This window comes from Gopherus evgoodei, chromosome 11 (assembly GCF_007399415.2).
Source record: "Gopherus evgoodei ecotype Sinaloan lineage chromosome 11, rGopEvg1_v1.p, whole genome shotgun sequence".
Lineage (NCBI taxonomy): Eukaryota > Metazoa > Chordata > Testudines > Testudinidae > Gopherus > Gopherus evgoodei.
The window spans coordinates 78,447,292-78,464,272 of record NC_044332.1 but is presented as its reverse complement, the minus strand read 5'-3'; the positions used below and the strand labels follow the sequence as shown (position 1 = coordinate 78,464,272).

At 61.3% G+C, this 16,981-nt stretch overlaps 1 protein-coding gene across 1 annotated transcript; it reads left to right on the top strand.

Moving 5' to 3' along the window:
* The first annotated feature begins 2,628 nt into the window (after positions 1–2,628).
* AAMP (angio associated migratory cell protein) lies at positions 2,629–13,263 on the top strand. The gene is made up of 11 exons (XM_030580463.1): positions 2,629–2,767; positions 4,552–4,707; positions 7,298–7,417; positions 7,774–7,913; positions 9,104–9,248; positions 9,580–9,663; positions 10,127–10,242; positions 11,015–11,109; positions 11,680–11,770; positions 12,191–12,345; positions 12,918–13,263. The coding sequence occupies exons 1-11, from the start codon at positions 2,668–2,670 to the stop codon at positions 12,991–12,993; spliced, it is 1,278 nt and encodes a 425-aa protein (XP_030436323.1). The 5' UTR covers positions 2,629–2,667; the 3' UTR covers positions 12,994–13,263.
* Positions 13,264–16,981: the final 3,718 nt, after the last annotated feature.

The window sequence follows — 16,981 nt, the reverse complement described above, 5'->3', positions numbered from 1 at the left end:
GCATCCAGCATCTTTTGATTTTTATTCACGCTTGTGAAAGTGACAATGGTGCAGGGGAGAGAGGTGGGTGTGAGCCCTGGGACTGGAATCCCCCAAGCCAGAGATGCTGGAGGTAGAGTAAGCATACCCCACCTCCCCAAACCACACCCCCACCCCGCAGAGACCATCTCTGGAAATGAGATAGGAGCTCAGTCCCTGTGGCACATGCAGTCCCCAGCCTCTCAGCTGAGGCTGTCAACAAGGATTGTGGGAGAGGGAAGGTAGCTACCTCCCAAAGTGCACCAGGCCTGAGCCTCACCGTCTCACTTCACACAGTCTCAGCAGTAACACTGAGGCAACCATCTCCCACCACTAGCCTGTCAGAAGTGGTACCTGGCTCCTCCCTGGACTTGGTGAGGAAATGCTCTGGGCCAGATCTCCATGCAGCGCTGCTGACAGCTAAGGACACTTGGTGCAACATCCCCTTCCTGTTGTGCCCCTCGGGGTTACAACTGCACAGGGGCAGGGTTCTCTGAGGGGCAGGGTTTATTTAGGATCTCACTTCTGTCCCACACCAGCTGTATGCAATGTATAGAGGCAACGTGAGAAATCGGAGGAGGGCAGAGTGATTTGGGCAGAAAGAGCATGACCCCGCAGAGGACTGACTCTCAAACAGATGGGCTGTTGGCACCTAAGACCAGTCCCTGGGATAGTGTTTCTCATTCTGCACCATCAAGCGGATTTGCCTCCAAGTCCCTTGGCTCTGCCTTCCAAGACTAGGCCTTGGTGTCGGCCACGCCCTCTGGTCCCAGCGAGGTCCTCCTGTACCGTGCTCTCTCGTACTCTCCCACGTTGGACGCCTTCATCTTCTGACGAGCCTTCAGCTGCTTCAGGCGGTTTTTGTCCACTTCACGCTTGGTCAGGAGGAAGAGGATGATGCCGGAGGGGAAGCCGATGGCCCTGTGGGAAACCAGAGCTATGGTTAAAATGCAGGACGTTCAGCATCCTTCAGGCAGGACGGGGCGAGTCACAGTGACAGGCCTGTACTGCCTCAGGGCAGGAACTGTCCAGGCTTCTCCCAGTTCCGCCGATGCCCCTCAGGCCCAACCCACAGTCCCCCTTGTTCTAGTCCTGGGCTCCTTTCACACAGCTCTGCCAATGCATCTGAGGGCTCCCCTTGCCACCTCCAGGCTGGGGCAGATCCCCTTTGAGACGTACCCACGCTGCTCCTTATGCTAACAGAGAGGACGCCAGAGCCTCCCTCGCTACGCCAGGGCCTGAACAAGCTGCCTCCATAGAGGGTCCCAGGCAGACAGCGCCCACACTGGACTGGGAATTCAATCCCAACCGATCGGGTCTGAGGCTATTTCTAAGCAGGGGCCACATGCTGATGACACTCCCGACCCGAGGGCGACAGGGCTGATCACAATTTGCAAGACTCACCAGGCCACACCAACCATCTTCATGGGGTTCTTGGCTTTCCGTGCAGGGATATACTCTGGGATTTCATGGGCGCGCCGGCCGGCTTCTGGCTTGGCTCCTAACTCCAAGGGGGCTCGGCAGCTGCCGTGGATGAGTCTGAGGTTGAGCCGGGCAAGGGGTCTGCGGGTCCCAGCTAAGCAAACTGCCCGGCTCACAGCAGCAGAGAAACCTCCTGCCCAAGACAAGCCGGTTACCCCGAATGCCCGGGGAGGGGCGAGGCGGGCTCCCCGGCGGGCTGGGGATCTCGGCGGCAGGCAGACCAGAGCCCGCTTTCCAGGACCTCGCATTGGTCTCACGAGCCCCCAGCTCAGGATCGGGGCCCTGGGGCCGGACAGGCGCTAAGGGGCCCGGCTGCTTCTCAGATCCTGACGCCTGGCCTGGGGCTGTAAGGAGCGAACAAGGGGCCGGGCCCGGCGGGGACCGCAGCGGGGACCGGGCTGGCTCTGGGGGCCCGGCGGCGCGGCCGCGGCAGCAGCTCCGGTGACAACAATGGTCCCTGCCGGCCTCAGGGTCTCCGACTGCAGCCCCCCCACCGGCTCGGCGCGGGCTGCCGGGAACCGGGGAACCGGGGCGGGGGGCGCGGGGAACCGGGGCGGGGCGAGGGGTGGGGGGGGGGCCGGGCCCTGGCACCGGGGGGGGGCGGGCCCTGGAACCGGGGGGGGGGCGGGGAACCGGGGCGGGGGGAGACGGGCCCTGGAACCGGGGCGGGGGGAGGGGTCGGGCCCTGGCACCGGGGGGGGAGGGGCGGGGCGCTCAGTTACCGAACAACCCGCCGGCCGCCGCCGCCATCTCAAGAGGTGATCGCGGAGCTCCCGGCAGGCAGCGCGCCCAGCCGCGGTGCACGCCGGGAGCGGCAGGGCCGTAAGTGGGAAAGAGGTGAGGACAGGAACTACAGCCCCCAGAATTCCCTGGGGCGGGACGACTACAACTCCCAGACTGCTCAGTGCGAGGCGGAGCCGGGACTCCCGTCGGCTCCCCCCACCCCGGTCCAGTACGACTACAACTCCCAGAATGCCCGGCGGGGCCGCGCTGCCCGGACAATGGGCGGGGCTTACAGCCCTGAGAGCGCCGATTGGCTCTGGAGCCCCAGGCGCGCTCGGTGATTGGCGGAGCCGGGCACGCCCCCTGCCCCCGCCTGTCAGGCTTGGTGGCGGCGCGGACTGACGGGGCGGCCCGAGGCCCAGCGCAGCCCGCAGCCAGCCCGGCATGGAGCCCGGGAGCGGGGAGGGCGGCGCCGCGGGCGCGTTGCACTTCCACGGGGACGAGGAGATCATCGAGGTGGTGGAGCTGGGCCCGCCCGGCCCCGGTGAGCGGGGGGAGGGGCCGGGCCGCTCCCTGCGGGGGGGGCCTGACCTAGGGGAGTGCGGAGCCGGGGGGGGGCCTGCCCCGGGGGAGTGGGGAGCCTGGGGGGTGGCGGCTCTGCAGGGGGCCCTGCCCCGGGGGAGTGGGGAGCCTGGGGGGTGGCGGCTCTGCAGGGAGAGCGGAGGGGGGGTACTTTCCCTAGGGGAATTGGGAGCCTGGGGAGGTGTGTGGGGCCCGGCCCTGCCCTAGGGGAGTTGGGAGCCTGGGGGGTGGCGGCTCTGCAGGGGGCCCTGCCCTAGGGGAGTTGGGAGCCTGGGGAGGGGTGTGGAGCTCAGCCCTGCCCCAGGGGAGTTGGGGGGTGGCGGCTCTGCAGGGAGAGCGGAGGCAGGAACCTGCCCTAAGAGAGTTGGGAGCCTGGGCGGGTGGCTGCTCTGCAGGGGGAGCGGAGGGGGGGACTTTCCCTAGGGGAATTGGGAGCCTGGGGAGGTGTGTGGGGCCCGGCCCTGCCCTAGGGGAGTTGGGAGCCTGGGGGGTGGCGGCTCTGCAGGGGGCCCTGCCCTAGGGGAATTGGGAGCCTGGGGAGGTGTGTGGGGCCCGGCCCTAGGGGAGTTGGGAGCCGGGGGGGTGGCTGCTCTGCAGGGAGAGCGGAGGGGGGGTACTTTCCCTAGGGGAATTGGGAGCCTGGGGAGGGGTGTGGGGCCCGGCCCTGCCCTAGGGGAGTTGGGAGCCTGGGGGGTGGCGGCTCTGCAGGGGGCCCTGCCCTAGGGGAGTTGGGAGCCTGGGGAGGGGTGTGGAGCTCAGCCCTGCCCCAGGGGAGTTGGGGGGTGGTGGCTCTGCAGGGAGAGCGGAGGCAGGAACCTGCCCTAAGAGAGTTGGGAGCCTGGGCGGGTGGCTGCTCTGCAGGGGGAGCAGAGGGGGGGACTTTCCCTAGGGGAATTGGGAGCCTGGGGTGGTGGTGGCTCTGCAGGGGGATTGGAGAAAGGGGTGGGTCCCTGCCTTGGGGGAGTTGGGGGCCTGAGGGGGATGGCAACTCTGCAGAGGTCCCTGGATGGCCCTGTCCCAGGTTGGGGGTTTGCTGTGGGTGCCCCTTTCGCCTGAGTCTCTTGGGCCAGGAGCTTCCTGCCACCCACGTCAGATCAGGGGAGCTGGGAGTGGGTGCAGTGGGGAGTCTTGGACCCACTGCTGGCCCTTCCCGTAGCTCTGCCGCCTGTTCTGATCCTGCCTGTCCGTCCCTGGAGCAGCTCCTTCTGCTGGAGGGTCCCACAGGAGCAGCTTGCACCCTCTGTCCCTCGCCTGCACTGCAGCAGGACACGACTGGAGCACCAGCAGGACACCCCCTGCAGAATGGCCCGTGGGGTGCCCTCTCCCTGGGGCCCAGAGGGGAGATCAGGCTCCGTGGCCTGTTCTGTTCTTGGCCTCTTTGCTGAAAGTGCCAGCCCGGGGCCCAGCTGCGACGATGCTGGGTTTTGTGGAGTGGATGTTTGTTCTGTATCAACGAGGCCCAGCCCCCTGACTCCTCCTGGGCGTCCGCTCGGTTCAGAGGGCTGCAGTGAATGAGTGCGGCCTGGTACTGAAAACCCTGCTGTCCAACAGGGTTTTCAGTGCATCAAGGGAGGCCTCTGCCCGGTGGAGCCGGACTTTGCCTACAGCAGCTCCTGCCTCCCAGGGAAATCGTCGCATCTGGCCCTTTCTGCAAGCAGTGTGTGTGAGCTGGGGGGGAGTGGGAAGGGGGAATGAGACCCCCCCCCACGCCTCTGGTGCTTACGTTCCCCGGCTTTGCCCCTGCAGACGACCTGGCCAATGAGATGGAAGATGTGGATTTTGACGAGGAGGCCGTCGAAGGGGCTGAGGAGCAGGCCTGGGAGACGGAGGAGGAAGACGAGGGGGTGGAAGATGGCATGGAGGCCCAGGATGACAGCGAGGTCACTTTCTCTGAGCACTCAGGTAAGCTGGGGTGGGCATCGCTGTATTGCCAACACACGTGTATTATTTCCTGTCCTGATGTTCGCTGCAGCTTTCTCCCAGCTCAGCTGCTCCAGTGACTCGTGGGTGGGTCGGCCCTGCCAGGGTGAGGGATGATCTCTGCACCCCTCAGGGAAAATGGGACAGCGCTTGGTCAGCTGAGTTCCCTCCAAGGACTGGCTTGGCCCCTGGCTTTCCTGAGTAGGGTTGTGCCGGCCCATGTGTTCAGACAAAATATTCCTGGGACTTTCTCCCTGGAGGGTCTGAGCCTTGAATTGCTCCCTAGTGACTAGCTCAGAGGTGGGCAAACTATGGCCTGCGGGACCGTCCTGCTTGGCCCTTGAGCTCCCGGCCGGGGATGCTAGCCCCCTGCCCCACCCCTGCTGTCCCCCCTCCCCTGCAGCCTCAGCACGACGCACCGCCAGCGTGGGAGGAGGCTGCGTTGCGAGGGCAGGGAAGAAGAGGGAGAGAGGCTCACCTGCAGCCTCGGGAGCAGGCAGGCGGGCGGGGCGGGTGGCGGGAGTGTGGGTGGAGGAATCAGGAGGACGCTGGGCGGCTGCACAGCTGGCCGGAGAGACGCGGCACTTTGAAGGGGAAACCGCTGCTTCTCTCCGGCTGCTCAGCTGCCTCTGCTCCTCCTGAGTCCTCTGCCCGCGTTCGCAGGGCCACATTCTGAAAGGGGCTTTAGAGGGGGTTGGATGAGGGGTGGAGTTCCAGGGGGCTGTCAGGGACAGGGGTGTAGATAGGGGGTGGGGCTCCAGGGAGCAGCAGGGGTTGGATGGGGGTGGGGTTCCAGGGGCCTGTCAGGGGGCAGGGGTGTGGATAGGGGGTGGGGCTCCAGGGAGCAGCAGGTGTTGGATGGGGGTGATGTTTCGGGGAGCTGTCAGGGGCAGGGGTGTGGATGGGGGCAGGGCAGTCAGGGAGCAGCGAGGGTTGGATAGGGGGTGGGGCTCCAGGGGGCTGTCAGGGGCAGGGGTGTGGATGCGGGTGGGGCTCCAGGGAGCAGCAGGGGTTGGATGACAGGTGGGGTTCCAGGGGGCTGTCGGGGGGCAGGGGTGTGGATAGGGGGTGGGGCTCCAGGGAGCAGCGAGGGTTGGCTAGGGGGTGGGGTTCCGGGGGGCTGTCAGGGACAGGGGTGTGGATAGGGGGTGGGGCTCCAGGGAGCAGCAGGGGTTGGATGATGGGTGGGGTTCCGGGGGGCTGTCGGGGCAGGGGTGTGGATAGGGGGTGGGGCACCAGGGAGCAGCAGGGGTTGGATGGTGGGGTGCCAGGGGGCTGTCAGGGGCAGGGATGTGGATTGGGGGTGGGGCTCCAGGGAGCAGCAGGGGTTGGAGGGGGGTGATGTTCTGGGGGGCTGTCGGGGGGCAGGGGTGTGGATAGGGGACAGGGCAGTCAGGGAGCAGTGAGGGTGGGGTCCCAAGGGGGCAGTTAGGGGCAGCGGGCCCCAGGAGGGGGTGGTCAGGGGACAAGGAGTAGGGGGGTTGGATGGGTCGGGGATCCCGAGGGCGGCACTCGGGGGCGGAAAGTGGGACGGGGCGGATAGGGTTCGGGGGGCTGTCGGGGGGCAGGGGTGTGGATAGGGGGCAGGGCAGTCAGGGAGCAGCAAGGGTTGGATAGGGGGTTTGGTCCCAAGGGGGCAGTTAGGGGCAGCGGGCCCCTGGAGGGGGTGGTCAGGGGACAAGGAGTAGGGGGGTTGGATGGGTCGGGGATCCCGGGGGCGGGAAGTGGGGCGGGGCGGATAGGGTTCGGGTTCGGGGGTGTGGATAGGGGGCAGGGCAGTCAGGGAGCAGCGAGGGTGGGGTCCCAAGGGGGCGGTTAGGGGACAAGGAATAGGGGGGTTGGATGGGTCGGGGATCCCGAGGGCGGCACTTGGGGTTGGGAAGTGGGACGGGGCGGATAGGGTTCGGGTTCGGGGGTGTGGATAGGGGGCAGGGCAGTCGGGGATCAGCGAGGGTGGGGTCCCAAGGGGGCAGTTAGGGGCAGCAGGCCCCAGGAGGGGGTGGTCAGGGGACAAGGAGTGGGGGGTTGGATGGGTCAGGGATCCCGAGGGCGGCACTGGGGGGCGGGAAGTTGGACGGGGCGGATAAGGTTAGGGTTCGGGTTCGGGGGAAAAGTTTGCCCACCCCTGGGCCAGCTGCTGTCTGATCACGGTAGCAGGAGCTTCTCCATCAAGGCTGGGGACTGACTGACTGACAGGTGGGAGCTCGAAGAAGGGCGGGACGATCCTGGACCAACTTGCTGCCGCTCTGCTCGCCAAAAGCCCAAGCAACCAATCAGCTCCTGAGACAGCCACCATCTAGCCTGGTATCCCTGTTCCTGGCCTGCTAGGTCAGCACCCCCCTTGCCTTGCGCCGTGGCCGATGCTGGTGTAGCTGCATTTGTCTAACACCGTCTGCACCCCACGCGACCAGCTCCTGTCCTGGATCTTGGGGGTTAATGGGCGTAGAATGCTCCCGGTCTGTAACCGAACCGTCTGGGCTTGAGCGCTACCGAAGCGGGAGTTGGGAAGTCGGCCGGCATTCCCTGTTCGTTCGGTAGCTGATAGTTATCGATGCTGTTCTGTCCCGTGAAGCCTCCGTTTTCTGCGTGAGCCTCGATCCCACGACCAACACCCTGGCAGTGACGGGCGGGGAGGATGACAAGGCCTTCGTATGGCGGCTGAGTGATGGTGAACGCCTGTTTGAGTGCTCAGGTGAGGTGCGCTGACTTGGACCGTTCTCTGACATATGGGGAGGTTCTGCTTCAGTTCCTGGGGGTTGTGGCTTGCTCTCTTTGGGGGTGTTACTGTATGGTGTTAAACAGCTGCTGTGTTCCACCCCAGAGAGAGCTGCACTGTCGTGGTGGATGGAAAAGAGAGAAAGCTGGGATCTTTAGGGCTGAGGAGCCATACAGATAAAATCTATTTGCCTGCAACTGCTGGAGCCTGGAGCCAACCTTCTGCTGTGGATAATCCTCGGTGCTTGGCTTGATGTTATCTGTCTTAACCACAGCAGCTAACCAAGGCTGGCTAAATCACTATCCCCTGCTTCCCCATGGCTGTCTCTTCAGGTCACAAGGACTCCGTCACCTGCGCAGGTTTCAGCCATGACTCCCTGTTTGTGGCCACAGGCGACATGAGCGGGCTGATCAAAGTGTGGCAGGTGGACACAAAGGAAGAGATCTGGTCGTTCGAAGTGGGTGACTTGGAGGTGAGAGGGAATTAAAGGGGCGTCGCTAATGGAATCTGGAGCGCAGACCCCTCTCTAGGGAAAAAGCGAGGGGGGCCAGGGGGGTTCCTTTTTTAAGAGACCCCATAGAACCTCAGCCTGGATTCTCAGGAGCCCACAGGCTGGTGCCTGGGAACTTTCTCCAGGAAGTGAACCTGACAAGTCTAGTTCCTGTTCAGCCTGGGAGATAGATCTCCTGATTTTTCCATTGGAAAGGACGATGCAGCATGCTATGGTGGCTTCTTGGCCGGGAGGGATGGAGGAGTGTATGGGGCAGGCCCTGGGAACACGGAATGGTCCGGGCAGTGCAGTGGCTGACGGGTTGGAAGCCTCAGGGAGTTTTGCTCCAGGAAGCTTTGTAGCATCTGTTGGCTGTCTCAGGAGCTGCATGATGGGTGGATTTCTCTATGTAGCTCCTGGTCCCTCTGCCTTTCCTCCTACGTGAGAACCTTGGATGAAAAGATCAGAGAACACGTCCTCCCTTGTGTGTTTCTTCTTCCTCTTCTTAATTTCACCAAGGGGAAGTCCTGGTGTTACCAACAGGACTCAGAACTTTGTGTGGACTTGTGAAGTTGTGCTGAAATTAGGCAGATTTTACCAGTCAGATTCTGTAGCGTAGACCAGGCCCAGTTTAGTGGGGAGAAGCGAACTGGATTTTGAAACCATTTCTAGTTAGTGTAACTGACGCTGGTGAGGATGATTGTATCCTGAATGCTGCGTCTGTCTTGATTGTGTCCCTTTAGGTAGGGAGTTGGGTGCTTGCAACTCGCTGTGTATTGTGTAGTTCATCCAAAGAGCTGAAAGTGCAGGTACAGCAGGGGGAAACTGAGTCACGGAGAGGCAGTGACGGGCGTAAGGTCACTCAGTCAGAGAGGGAGCTTGGAGAGAAATCCTGTGCTCTGTTCACTAGGCCGTGCTGCCCAAAGTTTGGCCTTGAACCTCTTGGTTCTCTGAATAGTGGGGCAGCGTGCCGGGGGTGAGTGCCCACGTCTCCCTGCTCGTGCGCCCGCTGGCAGGATAGGTGGTACAGAGCCAGCTCTAGAGGGAGCCCAAGTGACCAGCCTGGATTCCCTTCTGTGGGCCCCACTGGTGGATCCTCTTGTGGCTGAGCCAGGCCTGACTGTTCTCTGCTCTTCAGCATCCTCCCCTCGTCTCTCTCCCTCTTTCCCCAGTGGATGGAGTGGCACCCTCAGGCCCACGTCCTGCTGGCGGGCACAGCTGATGGGAACTCCTGGATGTGGAAGATTCCCAGCGGCGAGTGCAAGACCTTCCAGGGGCCGGGCTGCCCGGCCACCTGCGGCAGGGTCCTTCCTGACGGTGAGAGGAGAGGAGAGGGCGGGGAAGGGATCTGGGGAAGCTGGGCATGGAAACTGGGCTGTGGTGCAGCCCTGCCAGTCATTACGGCACAGCCACTGACTCTCTGGGCACGCCCCCGACTAATCCTACTGGGAGCCAGTCCCTCGGCCAGCAGGCAGGGGATGCCCAGTGGAACTGTTGGGGCAGGAGTCACCGAGCCCTGCGAGGATTTTGCCCCCGGGGAAGGGGTCTGAGTCCCTTGGCATGCAGGGGGCACCCTGAGAGTGGGAAGGATGGGATGGGGTTGGGGGAAAGGGTCTAACAAACGGCTCTTGTGCATCTCTCCGTCCAGGGAAGAGAGCGGTGGTTGGCTATGAGGACGGGACTGTGCGGATCTGGGACCTGAAGCAGGGAAGCTCGCTGCACGTTCTTAAAGGTCCGGAAGGGTTAATTCCTCCTGTCCGTTGGGAGCTAGGAAGGGCAGAGTGCTGGCGTGGCTTTGGGTTCCTATAAGCATCGCTGTTTTACAAGGGTCTGCACCAAAGGAACACGGGGCAGGATGGGGGTAGCTGGGTTCACCAGCCCCTGTCCTTGGGCTCGGGTAATGCCCGTCAGAGGGGCGTGGGGCGCTCTCCTCAGAGACCAGGGCAGTCCGTCCGGACAGGGAGAGCGGTCCCGATGCACCAGAGTCTAGTCTGCGGCTGGTCTCTGCAGAACTTGGCGTGTTGGCTACCTCAGCTGAGGGGCGTTGGCAGACCTGCGTGCTGCAGGAGGGGCCCTGGTCGGGTTTGAGGGGCATCAGCAGAGCTGGCATGAACTGGTGGGAGAGCTGCTCTGGGTTGGGCTCTGAGGTCTCCCTGGCAGCGTCTGACCTCCCGTTGGCTGTGAACTTTCCTCAGGTCAGGATGGGCATCAGGGCCCCTTGACATGCGTGACCAGCAATAAAGATGGCAGCCTGGTCATGACCGGGTCCGTGGATTGTCACGCCAAGCTGGTGAACTCGGCCACCGGCAAGGTGAGGCCCTCGCACTGCCCTGCGGCTGGGTGGCGGCACGCGTGGCCCTGAGCGGGCAGGCCTGGCAGATTGGCTGCTCGAAAGCCAAAACTGGGGAAGGGGCTGGGTTAGCAGCCTCCTCTGACTTCACTGCCCCGCAGCTCTGGGAGAGCGAGCTGCTCCGGCTGGTCTGGCCCAGCCTGGTCGCACTCAGCCTCCCTCGGCCCCCAGATCACTGAGCTCTGCGCCCACCTGCTCCGGGTAGTACCTGCAGTGGCATGGGTCTCCCAGGACAGTGCGCTCTAGGCCATGGCGGTCCGGAGTGGGGTTACTGAAGTTCCGGGTTGCCAGTGGCTGGAGGCGGCGGGTGGGGTCACTTGCCCTCCTGACCCAGTCGGGTTCTTGTCTCTGGGTGCTGATGGGGACCCCTCCGCGGTTGCCAGGGAAGGGGGGTGGCCTGGTCTGTATTTGCAGGGCCCCCACTCTGGGGCGGGGTGGTACCTGCAAAGTAACGGGCTTGGCTGAGGCTGTAGCAGGCTCAGCAATCTCCAGGTGACCTGGGTGTCTTAGCTCGGGCATCAGAGGCTCCTGCTTTGAGGTCCCAGGTTGGATCCCCACTGGCATTAGTTTTCCTAGGGACCTAGTGGGTCCCAGGTTCAGAGCTGCCCATCCCCCTAATCTTTCGGGGTGTGTTGGATCCCAACCCTCCCATGCTTGAGGGGGGGCACACTGGATTGGCTCCCAGGGCCCCCTCCCCACTGGCTCTGATGGGGAGTGTCTCCTCTCTGCCCAGGTGGTCTGTGTGTTTAAGATGGAAAGTGCAGCCTCAAAGCCTCCAGCGGGGGAGGCCGAATCGAACTCGGTCGAGTCCCTGGGCTTCTGCAATGTGTGAGTACGGGCCGGGTAGGCAAAAGCTGATTCTCCCAGCTCACCCTCCGGGGCAGGGCCTGGCTGCTGGGGAAGAGCCATGGGCAGAGGAGACCCCAGCATCTGCATCAAGAAAGGGAGAGACGGTGGGTGGAGAGGTGCTGATTTGGCATGGGGGGGCAGGGGTCCATGAGGGTCCCAGTGCTGCCATGCCGCTTGGCATTCACATCTTGGTGAGGCTGGGGTGCCGTTCTCCCTCCCCTCCCCACCCCCCCCCAAACCTGGATTCCCCCTCCCCAACCCCACCATCCCTGTTGGTAACCAATCCAAGGAGTCATGTTATCTGGTTTGCTGGGGACTGTGACTGAAGCCTGCGCTCCCTCACCCAGACTGCTCGGCCAGCAAAGCAGGGGGCCAGTTCCTTCGAAATCCACCCCCCTTTGCTTCTGAGAGGGGGTCTGGCAGGTAAACCAGCCTCTCCCACTATCCTTTCACTTCCCTCTGTCTCCCACTGGCTTAGAGGTGCTGCTCTGGGAGGTCGGGGGGCCACGGTGCCTTGCCTCTCACGCTCCCCCTCTCTCCCCGGGGCAGGATGCCGCTGGCGGCCGTGGGCTACCTGGACGGGACCTTGGCCATTTACGACATCTCCACGCAAAGCCTGAGGCAGAGGTGTCAGCACGAGGTAAGGGACTGGGCACGAGGTGGTGCTCTGGGGGTGACGCGCTGAGCTGTGGCCCCTGGATACCTCAGGCTGCCCCAGAGAGCTCTGGGATCACTCAGATCTGGGGGGGAAGGGGCGTGCTCTTCTCCCAATCAGCGGGCCTGGGGCTGCCCCTGTGGTCCAGGGCAGAGGCAGGCAACTTGTAGCATGGCTCCTGGCTGATCCCCATATAAATCCTCATTCCCTCATGGCCGTCGCTAACCTCTAGGCACTGCTGCCATCTCTGCCCAGGGACCATCACCGAGCCCCCTTGGCTTGGCCCAGCCCCCAGCCAGAAAAGCAGTGTTTGTGGGCTCCGACCAGTGATCCTAACATCCCTGTAGTGTGTCAAGACAGCTGCCCTTGCCCGCCCCTTACGCTCGCTGATTTCCATGCCTGCAGTCGGGGATCGTGCAGCTGCTGTGGGAGGACAGCGCGCCCGTGGTCTACACCTGCAGTCTGGACGGGGCCGTGCGCTTGTGGGACGCTCGCTCGGGGAAGATGATCAGCGAGTATCGGGGCCATTCGGCCGAAATCCTGGACTTCGCCGTCAACAAGTGAGTGGCCGGTGCGGGCTCTGCCTGCGGTACCGCTCCACCTGCCCGTTCGACACAGGGCTGACGTGTGGTAGTGGTGGGGAATTGGCTCCTACGTACGTCAAGCCTGCGAGCTTTGCGCTCAGAAAGCATGAGCTGTCCTGGCCCAGCCAGCTTGAGGACGGTGGCGCTGGGTGTGATCAGACTCGGGGTGTGTGTTGCATTAAGAAGGGGGCTTTGTTAGGCCAGGCTGAGAGCAGGTCTCTGCCTCTTGAGGCTTCGGAAGGGGCAACAAATGTTCTTGAGTGGTTGGGGGGCAGTTCGGGAACTGGAAAGAGTTGAGCCTTGCAGCTCGGATCTGGAGAAAAGGGAGCATGGGTCGAACTGGGAGGGTGGAGGCAGGGTTGGGTAGCTGGTGCGCTCTGGGTGGGACTGAGGGGCATTGGCAGAGCCGAGGGGAGCAAAGGCTAGACTGGAATAGCCTGTCCCTCTGTCCCCTTCACTTTCCAGACCCAAGGCCTGTGGGCGGCAGGGGGGGGGCTCTGCCCTTGTCCCCCGGTCCCCTGTAAGCCAATCTCCTGTCTCTTTCCCAGGGATGCGTCCATAGTGGTGACAACGTCCGGGGATCACCAAGCCAAAGTGTTCTGCGTGCAGCGCCCGGATCGTTAGCGTCGGCGCATGGAGTGGAGCGGAGCATTGTGGGAGCTGAGAGCAGTGCATTGTGGGATGGGGGGGAAATAAACCCAGCAGCAGAGTGAGGTGGAGCGATCCACGGCTGGAACTCAAGGGGGGTGGGAGGCTGCACGGGGGACCCCGATCCTTTTCGCATAGAGTGGTTCATAGCTATCGCTTGGCCATCTTCGCCCTGTTTAGTTTTAGGGCTAATCCCAGGGTTTTCTATGAAATGTTTTAATTATATAAATTATTTCATGTACCGGATCCAGTCTCTTCCAACGTCTCCCGCGTCAGCCAGAGCATCAGAGCGGCTCCCTCCGGTTGCACCAGATCCTTCCTTGGGATCTAGCCCCGGGGGGCGGGGGGGATGTGCTGGGTGCCTCTACTGGTGGATCCTGTGGGGCTGCAGAGAGGGGGCAGCTGGGTGAAATGAGAAATGGATCTGCCCCCCTCTTCCTTGCATGTGGCTGCTCCTGGGAAGTGCAGTTGAGAGGCTGGTGTGAGGGGCTCTGGGGGTGCCCCATGGGGAACTGATTCCCCTAAATTGTCTTCACTGTGGGACTCTTCTGTTTCTTGTCCCCTCCAAAGGCCCTGTGTCCCAGCAGTTCTCTGTGGGGCTCCATAGGGCTCCCTCTCTTCTGTGCCAGCCAGTGGCTCCCTGCTGTGTGAGTTGGTTCCTGCCTGCTGCCACGCTGGACCTGGTTTGGGCCTGTCAGCCAGCTTCTCTGGGCAGGCTGCAGTGCTAGGCTCTGCTCACCTGCCCTGGGATCTCGGCCTTGCTACTGTCCGTGTGCTGAAAGGCAGTTGCTTGGAGCTCTGCTCGCCTCCTGCAGGAAGAGGGTGCTGGAGTCTCAGTGCCCACTCTGAGTGATCCCGGCCCTAGTGTTCGAATCCCAGGCCTGCTGCAGGAAGCATCAGAATAAAGCCTCGAAGGTAGCAAAGAGAAACCTTTGTGGGCCTCCAGAGAGCAGCGCCAGCCCCCGAAGGGCTCCCTGAAACCCTCCTGCTGTATCTCGGTCCAAGGTACATCTCTGGGGCCCCGTGACCGCTGCACAAGTGCTAATGTATTTATCCCCCCGAGGCAGGGCGGGGCTGTCCCCACAGTACAGAGGGGAACTGAGGCACAGCGATCAAGCCGCATGACCACTGTCACCTGGGCAGAGCAGGGAATTGAACCCAGCTTTCCAGAGTGCCAGGCAGGCTCCCTGGCTGCTGGTCCATCCTTCCTCTTGTGTGGTCAGAGGGCTGGCAGGGCCAGGTCTAAGGGGGCAGACATGAGGCTGGTTGAGGGTCAGAGTCACACCCAGCATGGCTTTGATGGGGGAGGGTTCTTGGCCACTGCTTCTCTCTGGGGCAGCAGGGACTTACAGACCCAAACCAAACACTGGGGGAGGCAGGACCCCTTGTGGAGTCAGGCCAGCAAGTGGGTGGGGGGAGTTGTGCCTGGAGGGGGGCCAATCTGCTGGGAAGAGGGAGGGAATGCCAAGCCTGGGGGTGGTGAAGATGATGGAGAGGGGACCATGTGGCCCAGCCATTGTGGTGGCTTTTCCTCCCCACCCTGGAAGGGAGGTGATTTCCCTCCCCCCTGCATTGCCCCAGAAGGCAGGCAAGCATCGCCGGTGTCCCTGCTGGCCCACTCCATGCAGGAGCCAGAGAGGGCAGATGGTGCCCTCCCCTGGAGGCTGTGCAGGGAGGGGTGGATAGCAAGCTCCCTGGCCCAGCCCAAGAAGCTGGCTCTGGGGAGTTGGGAGGGTCTTGGCATCAGGACTTTACGCTCACAAGGGCTCTGTTCCCCCTCGCTGCCTGCTGCCCTGGGGCCTCTGATCTGGCCAGGCTCTTTGCAGTTTGCTTCTGTCCTGCGGCTGCTGCCTCCCCTTCAGAGTCCTGCCAGTCGGGGAGGCCTGGACACTCAGATTCCTGGGTTCTGTTCCCAGCTCTGCCAATGACTTTGGGTGAGTCATGCCCCCCCGTGCCTCAGTTTCCCCCTCTATAAAAGGGCAATGAGCCTTAAATAACTGCTGTCTAAATTGCTTTGGGATCACCTGAGGAGAGATGCTATCGAAATGCAAATTGGTGATTCCTTGGTGCCCCAGGCCCCTTGCATTTTCTTAATTTATCCTGCATATTTTTAACGTCCCCTCTCCTTTACGCAGCTCTGGTCTCTGGAGGCAGGCGTGGTGCCCGGGTCTGCTAATGCACTTGTGCACGTTCTGTTGCACACAAGCAAACTTATCTCAGCCCAAGCAGGAAGGAAGGAGTGTGGTGGGGAAAGGCAGGCTGTGGAGCCCCTGGCCTGGCCATGGACACCTGCAGAATGCACAGAAGCATAGAATATCAGGGTTGGGAGATGCGATGGATTGGATCACAGAAACCCCCTTGCGAGCTGCCACCCGATGTGCCAAGACTACTTCAACCCCTGCTTTCCCTGCGAGTGGGGCCACAGCACCCTGTCCTGCCAGAGACAGACACTCCCGTCTGCTCCAACACAGACCCAGGGTCTGAATTACTTGCCCCAAAGCTGCAGGTTTACCTGAAAGCAGCTCACAGAAGTGTTCCTGCCTTTAACACTCAGATGCCCAACTCCCAGTGGGGTCTAAACCTAAATAAATCCGTTATACCCTGTATAAAGCTTATCCAGGGTAAACTCATAAATTGTTCACCCTCTATAACACTGCTGCAGAGAGATACACGGCTGTTTGCTCCCCCAGGTATTAATACACACTCTGAGTTAATAAGTAAAACGTGATTTTATTAAATACAGAAAGTAGGATTTAAGTGGTTCCAAGTAGTAACAGACAGAAGAAAGTCCGTCACCAAGCAAAATAAAATAAAACACACATCTGTGTCTAATCAAACTGAATACAGATAATTGCACCCTCAGAGATGCTTCAGTAAGTTTTTTCCTCAGTCTGGACACCTTCCAGGCCTGGGCACAATTCTTTCCCCTGGTACATCTCTTGTTCCAGCTCAGGTGGTAGCTAGGGGATTCCTCATGATGGCTCCACTCCTCTCTTCTGTTCCACCCATTTATATATCTTTTGCATAAGGTGAGACTCCTTTGTCCCTCTGGGTTTCCACTCCCCACTGGAAAAGCACCAGGTTAAAGATGGATTCCAGTTCATGTGACATGATCACATGTCCCTGTACGACCCCAAGCCTTCATTCCTCCCAGCCTGGCTCACAGGAAGGCCTGCCTGCAAACAGAGCCATCCAGTCAATTGTCCTGGTTGCTGGGAGCCATTAAGATTCCAAACCACCATTAATGGCCCACACTTTGCATAATTACAATAGGCCCTCAGAGTTATATTTCATATTTCTAGTTTCAGATACAAGAGTGATACGTTTATACAAATAGGATGATCACACTCAGAAGACAATAAGCTTTGTAATGATACCTTGCAAAAGACCTTTTGCATGAAACATATTCCAGTTACATTATATTCACTCATCAAATCTTTATAAAATCATATAGACTGCAAGGTCACACGGGAACTCAGGAGATATCTAGTCCAACCCCCTGCTCAAAGCAGGACCAACCCCAACTAAATCATCCCAGCCAGGGCTTCGTCAAGCCTGACCTGTCAAGCTATCAAATTCCCCCCTCACTCTTCTCTTCTGCAAACTAAATAACCCCAGTTCCCTCAGCATCTCCTCATAAGTCATGTGCCCCAGCCCCCTAATCATTTTTGTTGTCCTCCACTGGACTTTCCAATTTTTCCACATATTTCTTGTAGTGTGGGGCCCAAAACTGGACACAGGACTCCAGATGAGGCCTCACCAATGTCAAATGGAGGGGAACGATCACGTCCCTTGATCTGCTTGCAATGCTCCTACTTATACAGGCTAAAATGCTGTTAGCTTTCTGGGCAAGAAGGGCACACTGTCGACTCATATCCAGCTTCTCGTCCACTGTAACCCCTAGGTCCTTTTCTCCAGAACTGCTGCTTAGCCACTCAGTCCCTAGCCTGTAGCACTGCATGGG

Excerpts from the sequence above, each read along its gene's own strand:
- AAMP (XM_030580463.1), top strand. The coding sequence starts at position 2,668 with ATGGAGCCCGGGAGCGGGGAGGGCGGCGCCGCGGGCGCGTTGCACTTC. Across the intron at positions 9,249-9,579 it reads CGGCAGGGTCCTTCCTGACG|GGAAGAGAGCGGTGGTTGGC; the intron begins GTGAGAGGAGAG and ends CTCTCCGTCCAG. Across the intron at positions 11,110-11,679 it reads TCCCTGGGCTTCTGCAATGT|GATGCCGCTGGCGGCCGTGG; the intron begins GTGAGTACGGGC and ends TCCCCGGGGCAG.